Source organism: Ixodes scapularis, unplaced genomic scaffold (assembly GCF_016920785.2).
Source record: "Ixodes scapularis isolate PalLabHiFi unplaced genomic scaffold, ASM1692078v2 PGA_scaffold1__304_contigs__length_218370807, whole genome shotgun sequence".
NCBI lineage: Eukaryota > Metazoa > Arthropoda > Arachnida > Ixodida > Ixodidae > Ixodes > Ixodes scapularis.
In genome coordinates, this window is record NW_024609846.1 from 104,853,590 (window position 1) to 104,880,794 (window position 27,205).

General features: G+C 46.3%; 1 protein-coding gene across 1 annotated transcript in view; it reads right to left on the reverse strand.

Moving 5' to 3' along the window:
* Positions 1–27,205, reverse strand: part of LOC8032740 — a 166,443-nt gene that overhangs the window by 107,745 nt on the left and 31,493 nt on the right. Inside the window, exons 5-21 of the mRNA XM_042290288.1 lie at positions 22,829–22,960; positions 17,592–17,714; positions 14,503–14,757; positions 13,463–13,585; positions 10,635–10,757; positions 10,412–10,534; positions 10,009–10,128; positions 9,308–9,439; positions 8,789–8,914; positions 8,312–8,434; positions 7,270–7,539; positions 5,633–5,761; positions 4,318–4,425; positions 4,109–4,231; positions 3,329–3,457; positions 2,818–2,952; positions 220–477 (exon numbers count right to left, since the gene is read on the reverse strand). Of these exons, the coding sequence (XP_042146222.1) occupies positions 220–477; positions 2,818–2,952; positions 3,329–3,457; positions 4,109–4,231; positions 4,318–4,425; positions 5,633–5,761; positions 7,270–7,539; positions 8,312–8,434; positions 8,789–8,914; positions 9,308–9,439; positions 10,009–10,128; positions 10,412–10,534; positions 10,635–10,757; positions 13,463–13,585; positions 14,503–14,757; positions 17,592–17,714; positions 22,829–22,960 (2,532 nt within the window). The remainder of the gene's footprint in view (positions 1–219; positions 478–2,817; positions 2,953–3,328; positions 3,458–4,108; positions 4,232–4,317; positions 4,426–5,632; positions 5,762–7,269; positions 7,540–8,311; positions 8,435–8,788; positions 8,915–9,307; positions 9,440–10,008; positions 10,129–10,411; positions 10,535–10,634; positions 10,758–13,462; positions 13,586–14,502; positions 14,758–17,591; positions 17,715–22,828; positions 22,961–27,205) is intronic.

The following is a 27,205-nucleotide window of genomic DNA, read 5'->3' on the forward strand; positions in this document are numbered from 1 at the left end:
CCCTTCTTGACTGTGAGAGGTATTTATACATGCTTCTGCGACTTTTTTACTATTCGTTTTTTCTATAATCTATTACGAACTGTGAACTTGTGCTTAAATCTTGAACGGGCCTTGGTGTATTTTTGGTTTTCCTGCCCTTCCTGCTTGGACCATTCATTGGACTGCAGCAGGTAACAAATATATAGAGTAGGGGTAGGCGAAAAAGGCGTGGGGACTTACGGACGCAGTACTCTCCCTCGCGCACGAAGGGGTGCTTGCAGCCGCAGACGCCCTTCTGGTAACGGTCCTTGAGGCACACCGTGTTGCCGGGGCACTGTTGGTCCCGCTGGCACTCGATCTCTTCCGGGTAGCAGACGATGTAGGGGTCGCCCACGTGCCCGTGGGGGCACTGGCACAGGTAGCTGCCCTCCAGGTTCATGCAGAATGCACTCAAGCCACACGGCGAGCTGCTCTTGTACTCAGAGCACTCGTTGATGTCTGTCCGAGGGAAACGCACGGCAGGCAGAACGGTGTTTAGTGCGGGGCACGGTTTCCAGCCAAACGTTCCTCAAAACATCTTGAGTTAAAAGTAATTCTAAAAATACAAAAATCTTTACTATACTCAATATGTTCTCTCTTTCTCTCTCTCTCTCTATACACCTTTCCAAAAAACGCTCCTAGGCCGCCGCCATGTTGCTGATGCTGATGCGGCTGGTGCGACTCTCGCGCCCTCTATCAGCTAGAAAATTTCTGCCACTCTCTGGGACTGTGAAGACCCGCTCAGCACGGTTCTCTACGTACGTTTTTGCGGTTTTGCATTCGACGTTTTCTCGCCTCTCTTGAAAGTTTCCACTTATTTTTTTTATGCGTGCTGCGTACCCTTTTTGTGTTGTCTTCCATTGTGAGAAATAAGGCTGGTAAGTGCCTGCCATTCAAGCTTTTCTGCTCGACATTCACGGGAAAGGTGAAGGACGTCGAACGGCCCTCGACGCGATTTTGCGAACATTGTTCTCCCCCCTCCCAGAGATAATCCCCGTAGAATCCTCAGTTATCTCTAAAAATAGTTGTCCGGGTTGGGGTGAGAAATGGGTCAGTCGCGTTTGTTTCTTTGCCTTGGTGCGGTTGTGAAAAAAGGAAGCTCTCCCCGAAACGTGCCCCAAAACGAAGTCATCTCGGATTCCGTGCGATCGTCAAGATATGACTGTCATCGACTGTGACTGTGTTATTTGAGATCGTTCTCAAATAAATTCGTTTCGGATAACGCTGCATCGTGTGGTACGTACGATATATTGTTCGATTGTAAACACGTTATTTGTGAGTGTGAAAAATGCATGCCTTTCGGCCCTCTTCCGTTGCAATTTATTTTTGACAGCAAAACGCTTTGTCGTTTCACATTCGGCGAATCCCGCTGCGTCGTCAAAACTTATCTTAAGAAAAAAAATTAACTAGAACTATACATTCTAGTCGCATTCGTTCTGTCGCGCGCATACCCAACAAAATAGTTAACATTTTTGTTTTTGTTGCTTTTTTTGTTTTTTCAAATGTGGTACAATGCTTTCTCAATGTCCTCGGGAAAATACATGTACCATGAGACACAAAATATAGCGGGAAAAGGCGATAATTTAGCCGCCAGCAGCGTTTGAAAATGCGCCTACGCAAGCTGCGCCTATTGAAATCACAGTCCACTCGGTTAGGGTTAGGAGGGACGCCGGTGAGAGTCTAGCCTCAAACTCAGTGACTGGACTCGAAAACGGTTGGTTGCCCCTGGGGTCGAGTGTTTTTTGGAAAGGTGTATATATATATATATATATGTATTACCTGAATGCCATAGCAGTGTTACAAAACTTACCATGGCTTTACTTTAAAAAGAGGCTTGTAATAGGCTTGTAATTCTGGTAGAGGTACCTGAGGCATTAATTCTATACTGGAAACAATGATAAAAGTTGATCAAATTTTAGCTTCATGAAATAATTTTTATGAGCAAAAATTTTGTTATCTGGACTAAAGTTGGCCATGACTCCTACATATTAACTAGAGAAAAATATATATGTATGCATGCAATGGAATTTCCACCATTGATATTGATTCACAAATTTTGTAAAATGAAATTATCATAAGATATAAATAATGCAACATAACAAAAAAAAAATTAAGTGCCAGGCATAAGTGAATCTGGACACCTATTGAATATAAAAAAAAAATATATATATATATATATATTTAAGGTTATTTTAATATTGTGTATGTGAGGTGAAGCTGCAGTTGAAAATGATGCCAGTTTGGATAAATTAAACATTTGAAACAATATTCTAAACTTTGTGACGAGACAGTATCCCTGATTGACATACATTTGCTTTTTTTTTATTTACCCAATGAACAGGATAGAAATGGGTGCATAGTACCATTCATTTCTACTCTGAAGCAAAATTTCACTTTCTGAGAAGCAGCCTGTTCATAAAACACTAAAGGCCTTGTATATGATTTGGTTATACAGCTGGAACATTGACAACAGTAAGGATAGCTTGTAGGCACAAAAAACTTAAAGTAATGGCCGTTTGGTCACAAGCTCCTTTTTCTTTTGTAACCTTCTGCTAATATATTAGCTTTGGAAATATCTCAAATTTCCACAATACTGGTGAAAGAAATCCTTCTACTTTTTTCTCTTCAATGAAGAGATTCTTGCAGAAAAAGAACCTCCATGTACATAAAAAAAAAAAAAAAGAAAGCCGATTAATTTTGTTTTTTTTTTTAAATAAAAAGGTAGGAAAAAAAACAACAGATGAGGACTTTTTTCAAGTTTACGGTCATTGAATATCCACTGCATAGGGAAGTGGTTACCTCTGCATCGAGCGATCGAGGTGTCGTATGTGAATCCCCGCTTGCAGACACACTGACTGCGTCCGTCCACAGAGATGCACTCCTCGTGTGGTGGGCACGGCCTTGCAGACGAGCAGCCGTGGATGACTTGTTGTTCTGGGGGATGGGTAGCAGGAACAGTTCTCAGCACCATATAAATGCTCTCTTATGCATGATCAAGTCTTCAGTATAATAAAAAAGCAGTTGGCTATTTTCGTTGAACTTGATGCGCTGTGCACACCTCTACTTCAACAAAATCCAGAATACTCAAAATTTCTCTACACTCAAAAGACTCTTCTTTTTGCAGATTACAGTGGACAGAAACATCAGCTCCTTAGTCTGTAGTGTACATTTCCATGCATGCAAGTGCTACGAGACAGCAATGAGTTAAAAGGCAGATGCTGCAACAGAAGATCCCCTTGAGAGCCTTTCACCATGTGCTCGTTCACCCGATGTTCAAGAGATAACCCAATAATATGACTCGCTGGCTCACCTTTGGCGAGGCATCCTCTGTAGGGATCCCCTTCGAAGCCATGAGGACACACGCACTCGAACTTGCCAGGCAAGTTTCGGCAGAGGGCTCCGTGTCCACAAGGCTGGTTGGCCGAGCACTCGTCAATGTCTGCAACCAGATGGTGGGCCAGCGCTCCGTAAATGAATTCACTGACTATGCAAATTCACGGGGGGTCAAAAAGAAAATTTGGAAAAGATTGATTTCATAGACCATTCTTCATATGGCCACAGGAAGTGGCAATCACCATGTATGTTCCTTTTCTAGTCAAGATAAATCGAAAACTGTAGACAGATGGTGCATGCAGGAGTACATACCCTTCAAAAATTTTCATTCCTATGCACCCTTCTTCGTACCATGGACCCTGGCGTTCGCTAGTTATTAAAATTTATTACCTGACATTATTAAAACTAGTGGTTCTATATGCAATGTTCGCAGTAGTAATCTAAAAAGCTGCATATTTTATTTGCTCCAACTTTTTCAGCCCCACGCATTAATGCAAATTTCTTACATAGACTACTTTTAGGTACCAGTGTCCATCTAAGCCACACAAAATCTAGGAAATATTTATTCAATACTGGGGACACTCGTGCAGTAGACAATTCCTGCTAGGAATGAAGCCATTCACACTAAAATGAAAGGAACATAACTGCAGATAAAATATAAAGCATCAGTTCAAACATTCTCAAAAGAAACTATTCCATGACAACAGCTTCCAGAATAGTGATTTCAGGGTCGCCAGGAGGTCAACAGGGCACCCACCAACACAACCAGGTAGACTGTTGCTCTGGCCCGTAAATCCGTGGGAGCAGACACAGATGGGCTGTCCAGTGTGATCAAGCTGGCACTTGGCCTGGGCACCACAGAATATGTCTTCGCACGGATCTGCGCAAGCAAGGAAGAGAAAAGGTGCACTCCGTGACCTGCACTATCACCGTCGTGAAACTGCGAAATCGAAGTCAAGAACGTACGCCTGCAATCGTTTCCGAAGTTGGGCGTCGGACAGTAGCACTGGTGGTTTCTGCAGACGGCGTGGCCGGGGCACGCATCGTCCTTGTCGCACTGGACGACTTGAACACCTAGGGAAGATGGATGGATGTTAATGGCTAAACCCTTTGTAATGGGCAGTAGCTTGTGCCACCTAGCCTACGTCTAAAGAGACAATGCCTGGGGAGGATGGATAATGGTACAATGTATTCCACATCCCCTCTGCTGCAGATGAACAATCCTTCCCAAATACCTCCACACACTGTTGCTGGTGACAGGATTCCCAAGTACTACCTTCTGAAGCATCGGACATTGTTTAAAGAGGCAACAAGACAGTAGATTGGCACAAAAAGTTTTCTATGTTCCATCTCATCTATACGAACAGGTGCAATCTATACCAGGGCCGTAACCAGGGGGGGGGGGGGTTAGGGGGTTCTGACTCCCCCCCCCGAAATTTTTGTCTGGGTACGGCCCTGGTCGGTGCACTTGCAGCCAGCCGATTTTAATCTCCACCTCTGCGCACGCGCAGTGGCGCCGGTCGGCTACCGGGTACCAAACCGGGACCGGTTCTCCGGTTTGCTGTAACTCTCCATTATATGCCACCGATGCACATGATTCATAAGCGAAAATAAGACAATAGACACTTTCAAAATGGCCGCCGTTGTCCTCAAAACCCCCCCCCCCCCCCCCCCCCGAAATTTTTTTCTGGGTACGGCCCTGACGACCACGAGTGTGTGTAGGTCGCTTTGGATTAACCGTTCATACAGCCTAGATGCATTATAAAAGCAAGGAGCTCACACTCATAGGTGTGTGTGATCCACTTTGAGGTGAGACCTAGTGGAAAGTAAATTCATGTATTCGCCCCAAACCAAAGCGTATGTCTCAGTTGTAACAGTCAGAAACGAACTCACGACTAAAGTCACATCTCACACGGCCGAATGAGAGTGCTTCTGCCGTGTTTCCTCACCACCAAGGTGCATAACTGTCCATGAATATTCCGTAAGTTATGTGTCTCATAAAGATATAGGCCATCAACTACGTTAGGCTGGTAAAAGTGGTCCCAGGTGAAGATCAGTCCACATGCAGCTAGCTGCATTATGGAACTGGTTAGCTACACCCAGCTGGAAGATTTCGACCGCTAGCTGCAGAACGTGAACCGATTTTTATCTGGGATTCAATCTTCCTGTGGGCCAGAAACAGAGGAGCGGACATGCGGTATGTTTGAGCTCGCACAAAAACATGCGTTTGAACGTAACTAGAGGAAAGCAGCCCCGAAAAATCCGGCATTGCTCGACTTACATCGAACCGTGGGGTCTCCCGACGTGCCGGTGGGGCACCTGCAGTGGTAACTCCCCGGAGTGTTGGTGCACACGGCGGAGATGCCGCACTTTCCGTTGGGGCCGAATGTCTGCGCACACTCGTTGATATCTGGACAAATTGGAACCACATGAGAGCAGCATGGACAAGCTTTAGCACGCAGGTCAAACACAGCACCTTCTGAAATGATATTGTATCGCGTTGCTGGGTCAGCGCGTTGCCAGAGAACAACTACGGGAAAAAAACTGTTCGAGAGATAAGGGTGATGCTTAAATTCAGAAGAATACCTGTTCGAGGGTCATTCGAAGGTAAGCCGTTTCCCGCTCTGACTACTCCGAGTTCGCGCGGTGGATGGTTGTTTATTTTGCTGTTTCGAAAGCGAGGAAGTGGCGGAAGCGAAGAAGAAGCACGTTCTGGTTACCGTTATATTTTGTAGATGGCGCTAGTTGTCCACAGACCGTGTTAATATAGCTGCTTTCCGCGGTTTTCGATTGAAGAAAGAAACGCACGTTCCAATGGTAAAGAGTAACTTGGACAGACAAAACTTGTTGTCTCATTTACGCAAAGGTAAAAATATAGAAAAAAAAAACTGTAAGCGTTGCTGTTTTTTTTTTTTGTTTTTTTTTTTTGTTTTTTTGTAGTGAAACAAAATCGTATTTGAAAGCGAAAGCGCGAAAGTACAGGCGCTGTACTTTCGATTTAGGCCATTTTCGAAAATGTCTGAATGCATAAAAATGTAAAATACAACGAGATTTTTTTTTTATGCTATTAAGTATTTTGTTAAATCTCCAGTGATCTTGGCTGAACAAATTTACAATTTTTTCGTTTCACTAAGGAGGTACGCGTAGCGCACACGCGGCCGTGTGCTCGAGGGGCGCTATAAATAGTTTGAAACTTTTTCCTTTTTCAAACACCACCAAATACAAAAAAAAAAAAAAAATAAAATAAAAAAAAAAAAAAAAAAAATTAGCACACATTTTATACTTTACGAACGTGATGAGCTTATCCTGAACACAAGCCAAAGTTGAAGAAGCACGCCTATGCTTAGCTGAAATAAACTTTCATGGTGTGTCACAACATAATAACTCTATGGTCACAACAAAGCAAAACAAAAAGTCGCGAAAGCTTAAAAATGTGCCTCATATTATCATAGCGAACAGCGTTTCCCGAACGACGTTTTAGCAAATGACGGTTGCTTCGTCGAACAGTCGCTTCATTGAACGGTTGGGTCGTTTCATCGAAAGAGCGAACAGGCTTCTCTCTCTCTCTCTCTCTCTCTCTCTCTCTGCGAAACGCACTTGACAGGTTAAAATTACCACTACTGATGTCAGTATGCTGAAGAATGCTCGTTGCAAGCCATACAAAAATGAACTTTTTTTTTTTTTTTTTTTTTTTTTGCCGGCATTTTGTTGCATCTATCCCACGACGTTCGACCGTCATCCTAAACGAAACTGAAGCACACAAACGTCGTTCTCTCAAACAAACACCGCCATTCGCTAAAACGTCGCAAAAAAAAAAAAAAAAAAATCGTGCACAAATATTTTTTTTTTTTTTTTTTTTTTTAATTTTATGAAATTTGGTGATGGAGATGCACCCATGGAGAAAGAGCGGCAGCGTACCGTGGCACCGGACCCTTCCGTTGCCCGAGTATCCCGGTGGGCAGGAACAAGAGAAGCTGCCCAGGGTGTTGGCACAGAGCGCTCCCTGACCGCAGAGGCCGCTGGGTCCCAGCAGTCGCTCGCACTCGTTCACGTCTTCGCAGAAGCGGAACGGGTCGCCCGTGAACCCGGGCGGGCACGAGCAGCGGTAGCTGCCCGGCGTGTTGGAGCAGATGGCCCCTTGGCCGCAAAGGCCCGACGGGCCGTGGTTCACGTCGCACTCGTCCACATCTGGGAAACAGTTCAGGCTCTCGGGTTCTGGCATGTAGCTGGGCTCGGAGGTAGCGACCGCTCAAGGCAGCAGTGGCTCCTACTCATCTCCCCACAAAAATATGATGTACAGCCTTCCGGAGCCCTTCCAAGAAATTAGTTACACCCGAATTTCACGACGAAGAAACTCTGAAAATACGGAATCCTACTTTTACCTCTGCCTTAGGGACCTATTCCACTTGTTGCAATTTCACAATTAAACGTTTAAATAACTTTAGTGTTGCCGCTAGGGATTTCTTGGGAATGACAGTTGCTCGGGTGTCAGTCCAGAGCAGTGGCGTAGCAAGGGGGATTTTTGTAGTCTCATTGCATATATTGCTAGCGAAATTTCGCGATCTTACTTGAGTAGCAGTTTTCTCAAGAGATATGTTTAATTACCACGAAGGAAAAAAACAGTGTGCAGACCGGCTGACATTTCGAATGTCTCTCGTGTAACCTCTGATGCCAATAGAAAAGTTGCAGAAATAAATTTAAGTCCACCAAGCACATGTTTATCTTGGACTTAGCTACTTCAACAGTAATCGCGTACTGAGTAATGCTGAAACCGACCGCCCTTTTTCAACCAAATCACACATTCGCCTTGATTATATGTAGTCGTTTCCACGATCAGGCTTCCAGGCGTCCAGAAAGACAAAGTTTGCACGAATGGCACACTGGCCGTTGTCGTTCCTCCTTATCGAGGATTCTAATAGGATGACCGCAAGAAAAGGAGATGCGCCGCCGCCCCACTCACCGATGCAGCCGGCGCGAATGTTGGCTGGATTGAAGGTGAAGCCCACGTCGCACACACAGGCCGCCTCCTTGCCGTTGGCCTGACAGGTGGCGTGTCGACCGCACTCCACGGTGTCGCAGGGGGCTGCAGGCGGGTTGGGCCCACAGTTAGGTTCCGAACGACGTCTAAACGCAACCGCATCATTACTGCCGTTTTTTTCTTCTTTAATTGGACGAGGTTTTAGATAGTCCAGTTTAGTTGAAAAATAGGTGGAGTTGAGCAGACAACGCCTTCTACCCTTCGCTTTGTGCTACATAAATTACAATCCATCTCGGCGGAATCGAAGTGCAAACATTATCAGATTCTCAAAGGTGTACGCATCTCCCCAACGGCTCATGGCCTAAGCAAGTTACACAATAGTGTGGATGCCTGCCAGAAGGAACGCAATTATCGTTTAATAGAGTGTCAGTGGTGTGACTATTCCGACAGTGTACTTACACACGCAGGCTTCCTTGGGGTTTCCAATGAGGTGGTCCGGGCAGAAACAGCGATAGGACCCGTCGTTATTGACGCACTTGGCGTTGGTGCCGCACGGAGAAGGACCCACCACACATTCGTTGACGTCTGTGGACGCGGAAAACGAGTTTCAGAAGAATTTTAAAACTTCCGAAACCGAAATTATTTTTTTCCGTACGACGCATACTCAATGATGCCTAAAATCGGCTTCGCCTTCGCTACGCACGATCTCAACATAATCCAAATTTCATAGAGGTTTTAAGTCAACATAACAAAGTCGAGAGCTTGCTTTAGGATTATTAAAGAACGTGTTCTTCTTTCTTATGATTCTTATTAGTCTGGGTGACTTGCGAAAGTAGGCCATATTAGGCGTACGTGTTCTCAATACAACCAGCAGCCATGGAAAAAAATATATTACCCTAACAGTGCTGCGCTAGACTGTGCAGAGTCAGCACGTTTACTGCGACTTTTGTTGAAAGCAAATTCCACACGCCAACATACCTCTGCATCTGCTCTGCGGAGACGGATGGATTTTTTCGTAGCCCGGTTTGCACTGGCAGAGGAAACTGCCCTCGGTGTTGACGCAGCCGGCGTTCCGGCCACACGTGCCCCGGGAAAGACATTCGTTTCGATCTGCGCAGACGCGAAAAATCAAAACCTTCTATATAAACCTTGCTTATGTTATAAATCTGGCACCCTCTATTATGCGCTCTACATTCTTGACAATTTAGATATTATACCAAAGCCATCGGTGTAAAACATTAACAGCTAGAGTAGTGCTGATTGCTGGGCGAGTGCTGAACTTTAGAATATCTACAAGTAGAAGTGGACACCGTACCACTTAGTGCACAGTGGTGTCCAGTTCTCCTCCCCTTGTGCTTTCCTTCGAGCACTACCATGTATTCTAAAATTGACGGGGTATTTTTTTACAATTACACGAAAACAAAAGCGCCAGAGAACGGGACAAGAAATACACTTCTATTTTCGTAGCAATTAATGAACCGTTTTCTGGCTCTTATATTTTCGTAGAAATGCACCAACACCTTTCCATTGCATATCAATTATAAATGGAGAGAAGAAATTACAGAATATTCATGTGAATAAGTGTGAATGCAAAGCAACAGCGGCAAAACGGGCTTGCACCGTGCTGATGCGGATGATACTAACCCAAGTGCAAGCATTTCTGGCCAAAAAAGACGTACCGACACACTCCTTCTGGTTCGGCGACACCTGGTATCCTTTCCTGCACTGGCAGAAGTTGTTGATGCACTCCGCGTTGGCTGTACAGTCGTGGTGAGTGGTGCACTCCACCCCGACGATGTCTGCAAAGGAAAGCACAGCAGGGACTTGAAACGTATCTCACAACTCATGTGTTGACATTCAGGCCACCTTCTACCTTTCATCGGGTTTTAAAGTTCCCAGTGAAATAAGGTTCTTCCCTGAGTTCTGATATGCAATGTCCTGTCCTTTTCGTAACAGACGGATGTCACTTGAATTTATACACTAAGCATGGCTAAACAACGATAGTATAACGTAACTTACATAGGAGCTCACGCTTTTTTCTTGTAAAGTATAGACCGGGAGGATTGGACAGGCTCACATTACCTCTTTCGCAGGACTGGTAGGCGTTTCCAGTATACCCTTTGGGACACTCGCATCGGTAGCTTCCTGGACTGTTGTAACATATGCTTCCGATGGCACAAGGATTCTGTGAGCACTCGTCGACGTCTACGGAAACGGACGAAGGAAGACAACAAGGTCATCAATTAAACACTGTGGCCATGAATCTAAAGACGCTGCTCTGTACGAGTCTTGAGGAGGCACGCACCAAGACATTGAATCCTTGGGTCACCGGAGTAGCCTTCCTTGCAGCCACAGTGGTACGAACCCACGTCATTGAGACAGAGGGCGTTCAGCCCACAGGCGGTGGGTCTTGAGCACTCGTCCAGGTCTGCGGGAGTGAGGGACGTCATGTCAGACCATGGCAACAAAACACGTCTTGGGTCGACCCGGGTGTCAGCTCGCATTAAAAGCAAACGCGTTCCAAAGCTGCCCAGTACATGACTGGAAAGTATTTAGAACACAATGTAAACTTTAAGTTTATATACAGATAGTGCATAACCCTCGTATGCACGTTCGCGGGTACGCGGGTCTCTATAGTTAACATAAACAACATAAAGACGAAACGAAACACGTATAACTCGGAACCTGTATATTCTTTGTGTAAAGTTACGAATTCCGTATTGGGGGGCACCGTGCTGAATATCAAGATTCACATCGCGTGTACTTTCCTGTGTCTAAACAAACACGAACAAGTAAATATATATATGGTCAGGGATGGGCAAAATGCATGCAAATATGTATTGAAATACAAATACAAAATACTTCGTCGAAAATGTATTTAATTAGAAATCTAATTACATTTCCAAAAAGTCATTTAAGTACAAGATACAAATAGAACCAAATGTATTTGGTCTTCTCCAAATACGTTTCCAAATACATTCCTCAAAATTTGCGCCAGCGACTTCAGGGCACCTGCAACGGGTTTCTGGGTATCTCATTTTAATTTTGCATCGCACACTCGGGAGTTAGTGTGCGAGGCTCTAGTAACGTAGTAGAAATATAATCACAAAAAAATGTAATCAGCTTGGACGTAATAGGTGAAAAAAATGCAGAGCTTCAAGCAGCCTTTTTTGTCGATTATACATTTTCGTATAGAGTCAGACCAACAAAGAACCGAGACGACCAAGACGCGCAGCACTAGCTGGAGATTTTTTTATTGTTGCAACTCGCACCAGTTACGAAAATCGGGACGACCCGCACATTTAGAATGTTCCAGGCAAAAATATGGATGGAAATCAGGCTGGAAAGCATCACAAGTTGTCACAGGCGCTTATTTAGCCAGCCTGCCTGTGAACGTCGATTTCGTCACTATTCTTGCCCTGGACTAGCACCGTAATCACAAAGTCACTAAACGCTTGTGCTTGATTTAGAGACACTGCATTCGGTGCAGAACGTAGTTTTCTTCCTGCTCTGGACAGTGACAATAAATTTGAGGGATGTATTTTCGCCCACAAAATTGTATTTAATTGCAATTGTATTTGAAATACCCACGTTTTAGTATTTAAATAGACACGTCAAATACATTACCCAATTTGTAATTGAAGACAAATGCAAAATACACAAAGTATTTGAAACACGTATTTCAAATAGTTGTATTTTCAATACTGCCCATCCCTGTATATGGCGTTCTTTTTTTATTCTTGCAGATTTGTTTTAAAAAAGCCATGAAAGCTACACCTATGCGGTTTGCGCGAGTGAGTTATACGCCCAGGGGGACATTGTGTGGGTGGCGAATATTTGCGATAAGTCGGCTAATTATTTAAAATTCACTCATTAACTTTTTAATTAGTGAAAGAAAGACATGTTTCCAATTAGAAACTTGCTGAGCGTCATCCAAAACCCCTAAATCGGTCATATTCAGAAATACTTTCAGCGCGTGAGAAGCATAGTAGTGCACTAAAGTTACCACTCGTGGAGCAAGTACAAGGCTAGCGGCTTCGGTAAGGCGGCCGTGCAATTTTTCCGTCTTTTATCTAGCCCCAGCCTTGTACCTGCTCCACAAGTGGTAACTTAGCTCACTATCTAGTACACTTCACACGGGCTCAGTCTTTTTAAAAAATGACTGATTTAGGGGTTTTGGACGACGCTTAGCAAATTTCTAATTCGAACCATATGTCTATTTTCACTAATTAAAAAGTGAATTAGTGAATTTCAATTAATTATCCGACTTATTGCAAAGATTAGCCACCCACATAATGTCCCCCTGGGCGTATACCTCACTCGCACAAATCGCATAAGTGTAGCTTTCACGGCTTTTTTTAAAACAAATCTGCAAAAATAAAAATAAAAAAAAAACACCCGGTATATACTATTATTAAAACAACGTCTTTTGCGCAAAACTACACCATATTTTTATTACTATTTATATGTTCTTATTATTTAACTTTTCGTGGTACCTGTACTTTACATACCGTAAAGGTGAGGTGTATCTAGTAAACTCAAGCTAAATAAAGAGCAGAAGTCAACCTTTTTTGCCCAGTCAAATACACTAATGGTCCATATGTTTTTTTTTCATTTTGGTTTGAAAAGGTTGAACTTACATCGAGCAATTAGAAAATTTGAATCTTTATTTGTAACTTCCGATCGAAGCAAGTATTTCCTCTGCCATTTTCACGAAACAAATCCACCACATAGCCTCTTTCGTGATAAGTTACAATGTCGTAGCACGCAAATAAGATTTTTTTCTTTCGATTTATTCGAAGTGGGTTAGACCCATCCATCTGGCTAGCTACGCGGTATTTACGAAGTACGACAATCGTGTCGGATACGTTTCAAATCGTACGACACGCATACAATGGCACGAATCGCTCGCGTTTTCCCCGTCAGTCTTTCACCAATGACCCTGAAATTTGTAATAAGGCTCAAAGCTCAGCGAAGCAGCAAACGAAAACGATTCTAGCAAACTTCAAGGAACGACTCTGACAGTCAGTCGTTGTAAGAAACGTACTACGTGGCTAAAAAGAAAAAAAAAAAAAAGAAAGAAACCGTGCACGAGGAAAGTGGCGAGTCGATCGCATGCAGGCGCCGACTAACCGTGACAGCCGGCGGACAGGTGCGCTTCGCCGATGTAGCCCAGCTTGCATCGGCAGAAGTAGCTTCCTTCCGTGTTCGTGCAGTCCGTGTTGGCTCCGCAGGCATGCGGGCACTCGTTGATGTCTGCGCGGGAAAAAAATAAAAGCGACGGACTTCAAGATCAGACAGAGGAAGAATGGAAGGAATCTTCCCAGACAGCTGGACGCCACAGATGCAAAGGCTTCGATGATGTCCTTTACTTTCACGGCATTGTCTCGACGATACTCGCATTGCTATTTGGATAGGACCACGGCAACATCACCTAGGCGAGCAGAAACTGAGTGAGAGGAGGAAACGAGAGAGCGCGGGAACGTCAGAACGGTTGGGATGAATGGGCGCGAAGCCTATGTCTCCACTGCTGGAACGCGTTCGGACGGGAACGCCGGACGCAGCCGTTCTGCGTTCCAAGGCGTTCGAAGAGCGCAGTAGAGACAGCTTTGCGTTTACCCACTAATCCCACCAACCAGCGCTCGGTGTTCTGACAACAACGCGAGCACTCGTACCCCCCTTCCCGTTTCTGCTGTCCCGCAGCCAATGATGAGAAGGCCGGATATCAAATTTCCAATCAAGAGGCGTGAACGTAATAAGCAATAAGCCACGCCCCGCGTTTCTTAAGCTGTCAGTGACAGTAGATAGAAGGCTGGAGCGCTGGATTTTACACGTTACTCATTGAAGGCCGGCGCGAGGCATAACACGAGGGAGCTGTGTCAGCGTTGGGCTGGGACTCGTGTTCCGATGGCCTTCATCGGGTGACGTAGGAACTTTATCACTACACATTTCCATTTATGTTGTGTTCGTGCACGGGGGCGAGGGAGCCATTTTGTTTTATTCTAGATACGTATTCTCCGAGCGCGAAGACAGTCTAGAAACGTCATCTTGAATCGCGCGTATTCGGACTCCCGTTGGGCCAAACGGGCTCGCGTTTGGTCACTCTTAAAAGGAGCTATAGTTTACGCGGAGCTTAGCAGTCAAACAATTTCATCGATCGGAGTTTTTCTCACCTTGGCAGGCGAGTTTGGGGTTGCCGGTGAATCCCGGCGGACACTGGCAGTAGAAGCTTCCCGGGGCGTTGACGCAGGTGGCCCGCGCACCGCACGGGAAGTGAGCGTCCAGACACTCGTCGACGTCGACGCAGCCCTCGTGCTTGCGTCCCGGAAGCGTTCGGTAGCCTGACTGGCACTCGCAGTGGTAGCCGCCCGGAGTGTTGTGGCACACCGAGTTGGCGCCGCACGGGTCGTTCCGACACTCGTCCAGGTCTGCACCGACGCAAGACCGCTTGAGCTCGGAAGCGCTCTTCCAAGTGGTGCGGGATACAAAAAAATATCCAACCGAAAAGCATTTTTTGTTTGTTTGCCATCCCTATTTTTGAATTTGGAGGTTGATTAAACCAAATATATACGGAAAGTAGCGTTTAGAAACTCGGGGGCCTTTCTTTTATCCTGTGCGTCTCCTTTCCCTTAAAGCACTTGGCAGAGCCAGTTGCCACAATCTAGGGACGGAGCCTCAGCAAATGATCAGGCTAAAAAAAAAAAAAAAAAAATGTGTAGACATAAAAAAAAAAGAAAAAAGGGTAACAGTCAGGGTTGTGGCACCGAGCGTCATCCTCAGTGCCATAGCGCACTCTGTTTTCTCTTTTTTTATTATTTTTTTAATTGTCATCCGTCGAGCACCTTCCATAAAGAGCAGCAACTGGATCTTCTCCCAGTGCTCTGAGAGAAAGGAGACGGACCATTAGGGAGTTTTCGTAGACCGCGCTACCCCCTACGCTAAGCGTTCCGCAACGAAGAAGTCGCTACTGCGCCTGCGCGCCGATAGCCTTGACTGTGGAGTTCCCGCTATCGTAGCGGATTGCGGAGGGCCTTGCGGGACGGCGAAAACGATCTACGAAAACTCCCTATTTTCTAATAAGAGTGTTTGCGGTTGCGGTTTACGTTATCTGCAAATGAAACGAGCCTCCCTCTGGTGTACCGATAACACAAGAGTTTGTTTCGACAATTCGCGAAAACGACCCATTGGGTGGGGCACGACCGCAATTCGCTACAATCTTGTTCGATGAACCGGATTCGGGTGAGAAGTAGAGAAGCGAATACCGAGCAGAGTCCACGAAGGTTCGTCGCGAAGGTATGTCGCGTAAACAGATAGAAAGTGCGTAACCATGGCCACGTGTTCGTTCGTTGCACGAGTCGCTTGTTTTTCTCGTAGAAATCATTGCCTTTCGCTAACGTGGCGAAACATGTTGCGCTGTTTCCTAGCACTTCTTTCTTCCTCTTCTCTTTTCATACTTCGCACTCTCAGATAAGGAATGGGCCACATATATAAGCAGGTAGATTAGTGAAATAAGCGTATGTATGAACCAAAGATGGTGGCTGCGCATTTAGTCGCCGGAGGGACTATATGTCCAAACTGCGGCTCGCGAACCCCATGCGGCTCTCCCGGGTTCACGGTGTCCGGTTTCCAAGTGCGGCTCACGACTTCCCGATAAGCATGCCCAGGTTAAAAAAAGAAAAAAAAAAAAAAAAAAAAAAGAAAAGGGGGGGGGGGGGGGAACAAGTATAAAATAAAACAGCTTGCGTATTGGCAGCCGGTGCCAGCATGCCTATAGGGCGTTTTCACGTGACCTCAGTCCGCTATTTTGTTGTTGGATGTCCCGCGATGAAACGTATAGGCCCTGATGCTCTGCGTATTTGATGATGCCCGAGGAATATTTCTAACGCTCGCCTTTCGCACGCGCCAGGCAGCTTTTAACAACAAAATGGTGGACAAAATTTCGTCCGTGAATACACCATATACTGCCGTGAGGCACTCTTTTCAACAATGAAGGAGGCAAAATCGGAACAGCATGCGACCCTGACGTACAGCTTACAAGAACCTAAATGGGCTGCTCAGGACCGCAACGACGTATATTCGAACTTCATGGTGCGTGTTCCACGAATGGGGACGCACAATAAAGTTACTTAACGAGCAGTCGCTTTATGAGCGAAATTCGCTGTGGCCGCCGTTTGAGGAGAAAGAAAAGAAGAAGAAACAGTTACACTAGCTTGATCATGCTGATGAAGACCGGGGAGCACACAATCCCTGTTTTTGAATGAGCTGTACAGATGCTAGGTGTGTGTGAGACGTCACCTGACGTCATGAGGTCACGTGACTGGGACGTCGGACGACGTCATGGTGTGACTCGGCGTCACGGTCACACGACTTCATGACGTTACGCGACGGGTCCTCGTGACAATTCGTCGTAACGATACTTCATGGCAGCCACCTCGTAGAACTTGACTAATAAAAAAATTTCGTGTTAAAAAAAAAACAACATAAAACTCTCACATATTCCTTTTTTACTGCAGCTCTTCAATTAAAATGATGTTCTTTTTTTATGGATATGTGTTTATGTTTGGTGACCCCTGGTATAGACGTATCATGTGATAGATAAAAGAACGACAGCAACACAGCTGAGGTCCCGAGGAACGACTCAAAGCGTCAGTGAGGCGGCACATAAAAGTAACTTGCCATCTTTTTTTTTCTTTTTTTTTTTTTAATAGACGGCGGTAATTTTTTGTTTTCACTGTCTGCGCACGGAGACGCAATTTGCTGTCTTGTCTTGGCATGGGCAATTGACCAATTAACTTTCCGACGAATCGATTCACGCTTTAATTTCGATTAACTTTTTAACCAGTTAGTCGATTCGGTTCCGAGTTCGGAAATTTCTAAGAGAAATAAAAAGTGCCTGCTTTACTACTTCGGGCGCCTTCATCCATTTTAGCAGTAAGCAGTGTTGTATTCTACGGTACTGCACTTTAGCATTATTTATGATATAGTCATCCAGAATGAAATAAAAATTCCTATAAGAACGTAAATATGTGAAATGTTTAAAAATGTACGCCGGTTTTTTTTTATCGTTTTCTTTGAGGGCGAGGGAGAGAGCACGGTGTCAAATTTCGAACGAGGATGTAATATGAACCGTCATTAGTTATTATACCTAAATATCGAAGCAACCGATTAGACGATTAAAGTAAATAGTGATTAATCGGGCTAAGTCTTGCCCCCTACATACGCCCAACCCTCGTCTCGTTTGTGTTCACATGGACCCACTCACCGTGGCACTCTGCCGTGGGGTCCCCCGTGTACCCGGCAGGGCAGAAGCAGGAGTAGCTGCCCGGCGTGTTCTGGCACTCGGCGTTGACTCCACACGCGTGGGGATCCTGGCACTCGTCCACATCTGGAGAAGAGAATGTAGCGTCCGACACGAGCCACTTCCCTAGTACACGAATGCATGCGAAAGCAGACACCTGTCCGTCAGCAACCGTAACCTCCCCATTTTTGGTCGCCATTTTAAATTTCCATCGAGCTGGTAGGGGTACCAAATGCACACGCATGATCCCATAATTATCGCAAGTTTCCTCGTGCGCGTTAAAATAGGGTGAGTGTATGTTTGCGAGAGCAGACAAGAGCACACTTTTATTCTAACTCGCTTTCGTCGAAACCAGGTGACCATATGTTCGTTTCATTCAAACTAGTCTGCCTGTTGACAATTAAATGGCCGCTAGAGCTGAATTCGCTTCCACGATGTTTTTGTAACGTGCGATCCAAACTGTTGAGATACTTATTCCGGACGATAAGCGTCAAGTCGCTCTGAGCATGCGCTGTGAACAACGAGTATTCAGAAGATTAAGACAACCTCCTGTTCGTTCGATTACCTCAATAACTCAATCATATACTCTTTGTTGTGGACTTTATTTTTGAAGTGCAGGCCCTACGCCGCATCGCAAGCTGTGCGAGTTGGTGTACATGATGAACACGGTACAAAACAGCGCCCAAGAAAACAAGGGCTTGTTTCCTTGCGCGCTGGTTTTCACCATGCACGTTCAGCTTCCTAAACAAATCCAAAAGCAAAAAAAAAAAAAAAAAAAAAAATATATATATATATATATATATTTTTTTTTTTTAAAGTCATATTGAGCAATTTGTATTCACTCCTTTTTAAAGGGATCAAACAGGCCTGGGGCGGTTAGATAATACATGTGCAGCTCGCGGTGCGTGCGGCCGTAAGACGTGCTATAGGTTGGCCCGACACTGAAGCTCGGTAATCTTCTTGTTCTACTTCGGCGGGGGGAAAGTGTCGTCTCTCGTATACACTCTCGGCGAACGTTCCGCTCGCGGCGAAGCCTAATTATGAATGGAGACGAGCCAGCCGCCGTTGGCCGCTCATCCTACAACATCGCGCGGCAGCGGCGGCGGTGAGATCCTTTGACAACCGCGTCCCTGCCACGATGGCCCCGATACCCCACTAAAGGATGCGCGTGCATGCCTTCTTGATGCCTACCGACAAAGGGACGAACCCTTTCGGCATTACCGCGGTACCGTCATTATTATTCCGTCGACGCGAGCGAAGAAACAAGTCTGGAGATGTAGAAGACGTGTCAGAAACTCGATGTATACTCCGCGTGGTTTCGAACCTTTGGCACGACGACGATGCCGGAGATCCGAAACTAATCCGAGTCCACGAGTGCAACCGCCATCGGGATTGTTTCTTTCGGCACGACCTGCTGACCGCGTGTCGGACTCGCAGAGGAAATTTGGCAAGATCTGTCCGGTAAACCATAACCGCGTAGCCTCCTCTATGCCATAACCATTGCAGAAGAAGCCGATGGGGGGGCGACCGCGTTTTTTTATTCGTCACGGTGAGGAGAACAGCTCTGCCCTTCAAAAACTCGAGGCCTCTCTCGAGACGGTGCCGCCCCCCGGTCAAGAGCGCTGCTAGTGCGAACCAGACAAAATCATCAGAGAGAAAGTGAGATGTCAGTGGGAAGCGGCGTCAATGAAAGAAGGAGGAGGGCCATCCGCGGACATTCCCGAGAAAACGAAAGTGGTCTTCTCCCCCTCCATATATCTTCCCGTAGGCGGTGACTTAAAAATAATAACGATAAAAAAAAAAAAAAAAAGAAATATCGGTGGATCCGCCACCCACATTAAATATTGACCTACAAGTTCGCACTCGAAAGAAAAGAAGAAGAAAAAAAGTAGATGTACAAAATGTATACGTCCCTGCCGCCTTTTATAGTTTGCCACTCGCTCGAAGCATTCCGGGGACGGCGTTTCCAAGAAGAAATAAGCAGGAGACGGCGTGTTTCTTCGACGCCTATATCCGGCGTATCCGCCTCTGCCGACAGATACAGACATCGCCTCCTCGTGGCGTGGACGAAAAGGAGGAGGCGGTGCACACCCCGCGTGGAGTTCTGTCGAAACTTGGTCCCGCAGGACCTCAAACTCGACGGGCGTATCCGATCCTCTTTTTCTTCTTACGCAATTACGCGATTTCGACCTCGTATTTTGTTGCTCTTGTTGTTCCTGTAATGGTGGTAAGGTTCACGCCCTCTATACCTCATCGTTCTCACTTTCACCTGTTTGCGGCGGAAGCGGTGGGGGTTGGCGCTACTTTCGCTGTTCGATCGCCTGCGCGCGGTACCTTATTCGATGGACCGCAAAGGGAGCTAGGAACCACCAAAGCCGATACTGCGTGGGCGTCACGTGACCTATTGGCGCGTAGTCATGCGCGATAGCTTCACACCGCTGGATTGGCACGGGATGGCTGATAGCGTCCGCTGTGGTCCATTGTAAGGTAACACGGAGTCGTGTACAACAGCTATAATTCGGCTCACCGATCCGGTAGTGCCTCCATGAGGGAAGGTCGTCCCACTAATCTCGCGTGCACCATCATTACCTTGGCGCGGCTACAAATTGAGGCTCATTTCGACACACTCCGGGTGCGAGCGTGCGTAGAATTAAGATAAATAAAATGACGGAAATAGTAAAAAAAAAAAAAAAAATGGCTGCAGCCGGATTGATTGGAAGAGAGTCGGCTTTGGGCGTCAAAGGCTTCGCACAATCTCGCCTCTGTACCAATATCTGCGGTTTGATTTACTTTTATGATTTTTGCTCCAAGTAAGTAGTGACCGGTACTGTATCTAAGGAGGATTCTAGTCTTCGATGGTGAAGATAGTTAAAGTGAACCGAGTGATTCGGTGATACCACCGGGAAGTCATCCCGAATAACATTGATCAAGGCGTGCCTATATATAACTCCTTCCTTTATTTTCTGCTAAAAAAAGCACCTAAAAAATTTTACGTCGTCACGTATAGAAGAGTATACCATACGGTCGCGTATTCCGAGTGTGAATATATTTGGAACGAAAACTATCGTCTGGTTATTTGCGATGCGCTCCTTGAAATGCGATTGGTTGTTGCCCTTGTGTTGCTGTAGATCGATGCTTGCTCTAATTTTGTCGACACTTCTGCGATCATAAGGTGGGTGCGCGGTCGGATGTGCCTGACTCGTGTTCAAAGAAACGCCGGTTTTATTAGGTGATACTGATTACGGTCTGTCGCATTCATATGGAGGGGAACCACAGGAGACGCTTCGACTCCGCATTCCCCGAAAGAGATGGCGTCACTACGCAGCACTCAGTACGGACGTAATTTGTTTTTTTGATACCACGAAAAGTACGGAGCATATGTCAGTAGATTGGCACCGACCCCCCCCCCCCCCCCCCCCCCCCCCACACACACACACACAATATCAAAATGCCCAATGAGCATGGGAGCATTGGACATTCCGCTGAGGGACTGTTTCTTGTAGTTCGTGGCGGAACCTCACCGGCGGCTCTTATGTTACAACAGGTCATAAAGTCATTTACACAACGACGTGGCTGGGGTACTTATGGCGGCTGTCATTACTGAGAAAGGTTGTGATCTGACAGGTTTCCCAGCGATAATGAACTCATCAGGGCAGGTCATGCACTATATTTCTAGTTATCAGCGTCTACACACCATTCCGAACGGAAACTCCTCCTGGCAGCCGATATATATATATATATATATATATACAGTGTAATCCACTTATAACGATACCAGATATAACGATATATCGCTTATAGCGATCAAATTTTTTAGATTTGATCGCTATTTTTTTAGATTTGATTTGATCCAGATATAACGATAATCGGCTGCCAGGAGGAGTTTGCGGTTTTCTCAATATCGTTATAAGTGGACTGCCCAACCCTGATATATATCAGGGTTGGGCAGTATTTGAAATACGTATTTCAAATACAAGTATTTGAAATACGTATTTCAAATACTTTGTGTATTTTGCATTTGTATTTAATTACAAATTGGGTAATGTATTTGACGTGTGTATTTAAATACTAAATCATGGGTATTTCAAATACAATTGTAATGAAATACGATTTTGTGGGCGAGAATACATCCCTCAAATTTATTGTCACGACTTATTTTGCTCATCCTAAGACGTGTCCAGAGCAGGAAGAAAACTACGTTCTGCACCGGATTGCAGTGCGTCTCAATCAAGCACAAGAGTTTAGTGACTGTGATTACGGTGCTAGTCCAGGGCAAGAATAGTGACGAAATCGACGTTCACAGGCAGACTGGCTAAATAAGTGCCTGTGACAACTTGTGATGCTTTCCAGCCTGACTTCCATCCATATTTTTGCCTGGAACATTCTAAATGCGGGGGTCGTCCAGATTTTCGGAACTGCTAGTTGCAACAATAAAAAAATGCTCTAGCTAGTGCTGCGCGTCTTGGTCGTTTCGGTTGTTCGTTGGTCTATACCAAAATGTAATCGACAAAAAAAAAAAAAAAAAAAAAAGCTGCTTGAAGCTTTGTACGTTTTTCACCTATTACATACAAGCTGATTACGGTTTTTTGTGATTATATTTCTATTACGTTACTAGAGCCTCGCACACTAACTCCCGAGTGTGCGATGCAAAATTAAAATGAGATACCCAGAAACCCGTTGCAGGTGCCCTGAAGTCAGTGACGCAAAATTTGAGGAATGTATTTGGAAAAGTATTTGGAGAAGACCAAATGCATTTGGTTCTATTTGTATCTTGTACTTAAATGATTTTTTGAAAATCTAATTAGATTTGTAATTAATTACATTTTTGACGAAGTATTTTGTATTTGTATTTCGATACATATTTGCATGTATTTTGCCCATCCCTGATATATATATATATATATATAATGTTGGGGCGTGTTGTGCGTGCTTTCCTCGCTGGACAAAGCGGTAGTCCCGCGACGCTGCTATGTTCGCACAAAATGGCTGTTACTTTTTGTAAACATCGGAATGGTTTATATGGGGGTCGCAACTGCAATAGCCGCACAGTTCTGGTGGCAGGTGATCATTCGACTACTTTGATTGGCCACACATTTCGTTTCCTGCCTGGAAAGCTTAACGTATAGCGGGGAAGAGTAAATACTCCGTACCAACGGAAATTTCCTAATAGGAGGAGGAGGGAGCAGAAAAGGAGGACTCACCGTTGCAGGCGACCGTGGCGTTCCCCGTGAAGCCCTGTTTGCACTTGCAGACATAGTGTCCGGGCAGGTTGCAGCACTCGGCGTTCTCCACGCATAGCGCAGCCAGGGCGGGAATCTCGCACTCGTTGATGTCTGCCAACAGAACAGCAACAGCACACATGGGCAACGGGAGCAACAGAAAGCGCGCAACCAAACTTCCGATCTTTTGTTGGCCAACAAAGCAAAATCAGCTTCTTGGCGACCCTGAGTTATATATTCTTCCGCAGTACAGCCTGTTTACAGACATGCGTTTTTGTGGCCAGTTGATGTCGCTCGAGTGTGAAGAAGGTTATACTAGACGGTGTATTTAACATATCTACCAACAACGTTTGTATTTATACCACGGTTGGAGGCACTTACTTAAGTAGTTCTTGAACTTTTATCATATACGGAGATTAGAACTGCAAGTGGAGCATTGAACGGACGAGAGCTCAAATCTGCAGGACGTCTAAAAATATAGATATGGATAAACATAGAACTCACTATGTTGCCAAAAGGAGGGCGGCGAACCAGAGCACTGCTGTCGACTTACTCGCGTCTAGAGAATCGGTGCTAAATTGATTTTCCCATCCCTCAAGTATAATGGTAACGTCTTTCACGGAACAACATATACGACCTGGAACGAGCACATAGCTGGGCCGCACGTAAAGTACACCTCTCGTAATCCTATATTTTTTCTTTTGCTCTAAATTGATGTTTTGTTTGGAAGGGGCCATATATGCTTAAGACATCACCTCGAAATTCATACATCCATTTGCGTAGATGCTGCCTGGCTTGACATCGCTTACAAAACAATCAAACACTCAGACAAACAAAAAAAAAAAAAAAAAGAATCACGGCTTGGATTGACAGCATAATCACGTTGGAGCAAGGTGCGTCCCACGTAATTGTTTCTGGTTCAGTCTGTCTCCGCACGGAGGACGTCTACCGTACACGCAGTCCAGCGACAGAATGTCATTTCTGACTTGATGTCCGCAGTCTCGCGTCCTTTAATCACCACGCGGCGCAGCTCCCAGAAGTCCCCTCGTCCATTAATCTCCTTCTGCGCAATGCAGGGTGGGCGGCCGAAGGAAGCGGTCCTGCACAGGACACGCTCATGCACGCTGCGGTGCATGGTTCATCGCGGCCGTTCGGCGAACAAGACATGCTGAATCCTCCGGACATTGACTTCTCGTCGGTTCCGCTATTCGGTTTCGCTTAATTCCGAGAACAAGAAACAAAAGCTTGTCTCGAGTTACATTCCCGCCGTGTTTCCTCGACTGTTCCCCGCGTAAGTTTTTGTTGTTGGGTTCTTTCCTTCGTTTCTTCGTCCAGCCCGCCTCGGCAAGCAGCCAGGCGAGACGAGGCATGCCACACACAGTAGAGAGAAATTTCGTATTACTGCAAGGTCTTCTCTTAGTCGAAAACAAAAACAAAACTTTTTGTTTTGTTTAGCTTTTGCTCGAGTGCGTGTTTGAGTTTAAAGTTTCTTTCCGATGTTGAATGTAGCCTATCTTTTCCGCCGACGATACGGACGTGAACGCGTTCTCCAGTGCGATAACGGTGCCTGCGGGACGGGCCACGGACACGGGCGCGCAGCCACTGCTGGAGAGGACGTGGCGCCGGAAACGACGTATTATATCCTAGTACTACGGCTGCGTCACGCATGTGTTTATGTATGCCTACGTGACTCGGGTTGAAATAAAGAGTTGCGTCGCCGGAGCGGCGTAGCGCCAAACAAAAAGTATAAAGTTTTTTTTTTTTTTTAGATTTAACAGATTTGTTAGAGAAAAAAAAGAGTCGTGAAAGCTACACTTATGCGGTTAGTGCAGGTGAGTTATACGGCCAGGGGGACATAGTATAGGGGGCTAATCGTAACGACCAATCGGCTAATGAAGTGAAATTTGTTAATTAACATTTTGATTCGTGAAAACAGACGCATGGTTCCAATTGGAAACTTGCTGAGCGTCGCTGAAAACCAGTAAATCAATATTTTTTTCAGAAATTCTCCGAGCGCTCGGGGGGGGGGGGGGGGGGGGGGGGGGGGGATAGTAGTGCGCTACGTATACCGCTCGTGCAACAGGTGCAAGGCTGGGGTTATGATAAGGGACGGAAAAATCGGGCGGGCGCCTTATCGCACCGGTGGCCTTGCTCCTGCTACAGGAGTGGCAACTTTAGTGCACTATTGCGCTTCTCACGCGCTCAAATTCTTAATGAAAATTACTGGTATCGTGGTTTCCGATGACACTCAGCGACTTTCCAATTGGAACCATATGTTTATTTTTCCTAATTAAAAAAAAGTTAATTAACAAATTTTGTCAATTAGCCGCGAGGTCGTTACGATTAGTCCCTTATACTATGTCCCCCTGGTGGATGGCCGCTCAGTGGTGCCTATATTGGACATCTCAAAACAGAACTTGTTGGCCGATTCTCAAATTTATTTCGTCACAATCTTGAGATTGTTGTCACCGAGTTACGTTGGCTACACTGAGCAGCCGCGCTTGGCCTCGGCCTCGGGGATAATCTCCCATAAATAATTTACCGAAAAGCAAATTGTCCGCGACACCTAGGCGTGAAACGTACCCGCTGCCAAAGAGCATCGCTCCAAAGCGTGTCTACAACGTCTCTGTTTATCTCCTTCGCAAAAAACTCGTACGCGGAAGCTTCGCCGCACATAAAACCGTAACAAATTGAAGGACACCTCTCGCTGGGTCAGAGATTAGCCTTAACACAGAGGGAGAGAGAAAGCAAAAAGAAAGATGAGCTTAAAAATTGCGTTTAAATGAAAGTCAATAGATCGCAACGACGTGCGTAGCTTCCCTAAAGCATGTAACGAACTTTTGGCCTCGCGATTAATAAGCCTCGAGAAGCCATTCCGAGCGGCGGTCCGGTAAAGACCCCCAAGACAAGCGGACGCACCGGCGGTAGACGTCGCAAGAGAGGGAACGAGATAAGCCGGACAACAATGTCGGAAGCCAGCGGAACATCAAAAAAGAAGGCGGCGCGCGCGGGGCGCCCTTGAAGCAAAGAAGCGAAAATTAAACATTGTTCTCGCAGCGAGTGGACCGTGGCGGGCGGCACAGCGCAGCGGAGCTGCATTAGCGGCACGCAACGCTTGCGTGCAGTTAGGCTTAACCCGAACTCTCCAGCGACGCGGGAGCAGCGGGCGCACGATGATTAAGCACCGTAATGCAGAGCCGAGCGGGGCAGCATGTCCGTTGCCGTTGTTGGCCCCGGACGACCTGAGTCATTACGGTGCCACGCCGATTTTCATTAGGCCCGAGTCCAGGCGCACCGGCTGATGCGACTCCGCAAGGACCTGCCTGACCAAGAGGGACGGCCACCGGGTACACAGCAGCGAGAGCGGCAGAGGTGAATGAACGCGAGCGCGGCATAATTCTCTCGACGCCGGGGAGAGGGCATACACTATGCGTGTTTGGAAGACGACGACGACGTGCAGGCGACCGAGAGAACGCTATTTCCTGCTCGCCGCCACCAAGCACCACAGGAGCTGCTCCTCCGCCAGGGCCAAGGACACCCTAGTCCCACGAAGGGCTCCTTGAGAAATATTGTCTCCGGTGTTTGTTATTGTAGTTGGTGTTGATGGTCGGTGTGTTGTTCTTTCTGCCTGCAGCCTTCCAGGGCAGCGGGGACGGAACACATTTGGCAACCGCTTTGTAACGGATTACGCGGCTTGGGGCTCCCGGAAGGAAGATGCTCGCCTCGAGTCGGCCTACTCTGGATGGACTTCCTTGGCGCGCTGGCCTCTGCTCTCTCGGGCGCGTGCGAGAGCGAACTTTCGGGGGCCGCGTGTTCGACGGACCGTGGACGTAACGGAACGCGAGTGTACAGCGTCACCGTGCTCCTGCCCACTAAAGGAAACAAATGAAAGAAGAAGGTGCAGCGGCTCACGGAGAGAGCCGGGCTTGGCTTGGGCTGCCAGCAGGTTCAACGGAAAATTGCTCGCGTGCTCGCTTGACCCGCTCCGCGAGCCAAGGTCCTTGCACTCTGCCGCCGGATTTGGTGGCGGTAAGTCGTTCGCCGTTTCCCTCCTCGTCTGGCAACGGAGGGGCAAAGGGTCTAAATGGCACCTGGGCACAAACTGGGTGTTCACGGTCACCTTCGCCCGGCTGGCTAAAATGAAATAATACGACGCGTCGAAAAAAAAAAAAAAAAAAGAAACGCAAAGAATGATAAAAAACGGGGAGAAAAAAGAAATGAACTCAAATCTGGTCACCCTCGGATGATCACGGACGCTGTGTGCAGGGCCATTTTTGTGCTCTCTTAACGTCAAGGGCGTTCGTGTGTATACGACAATAACGGGCCGCATGCGCGCTCTCGGGTCGAATGCGTGGCGGT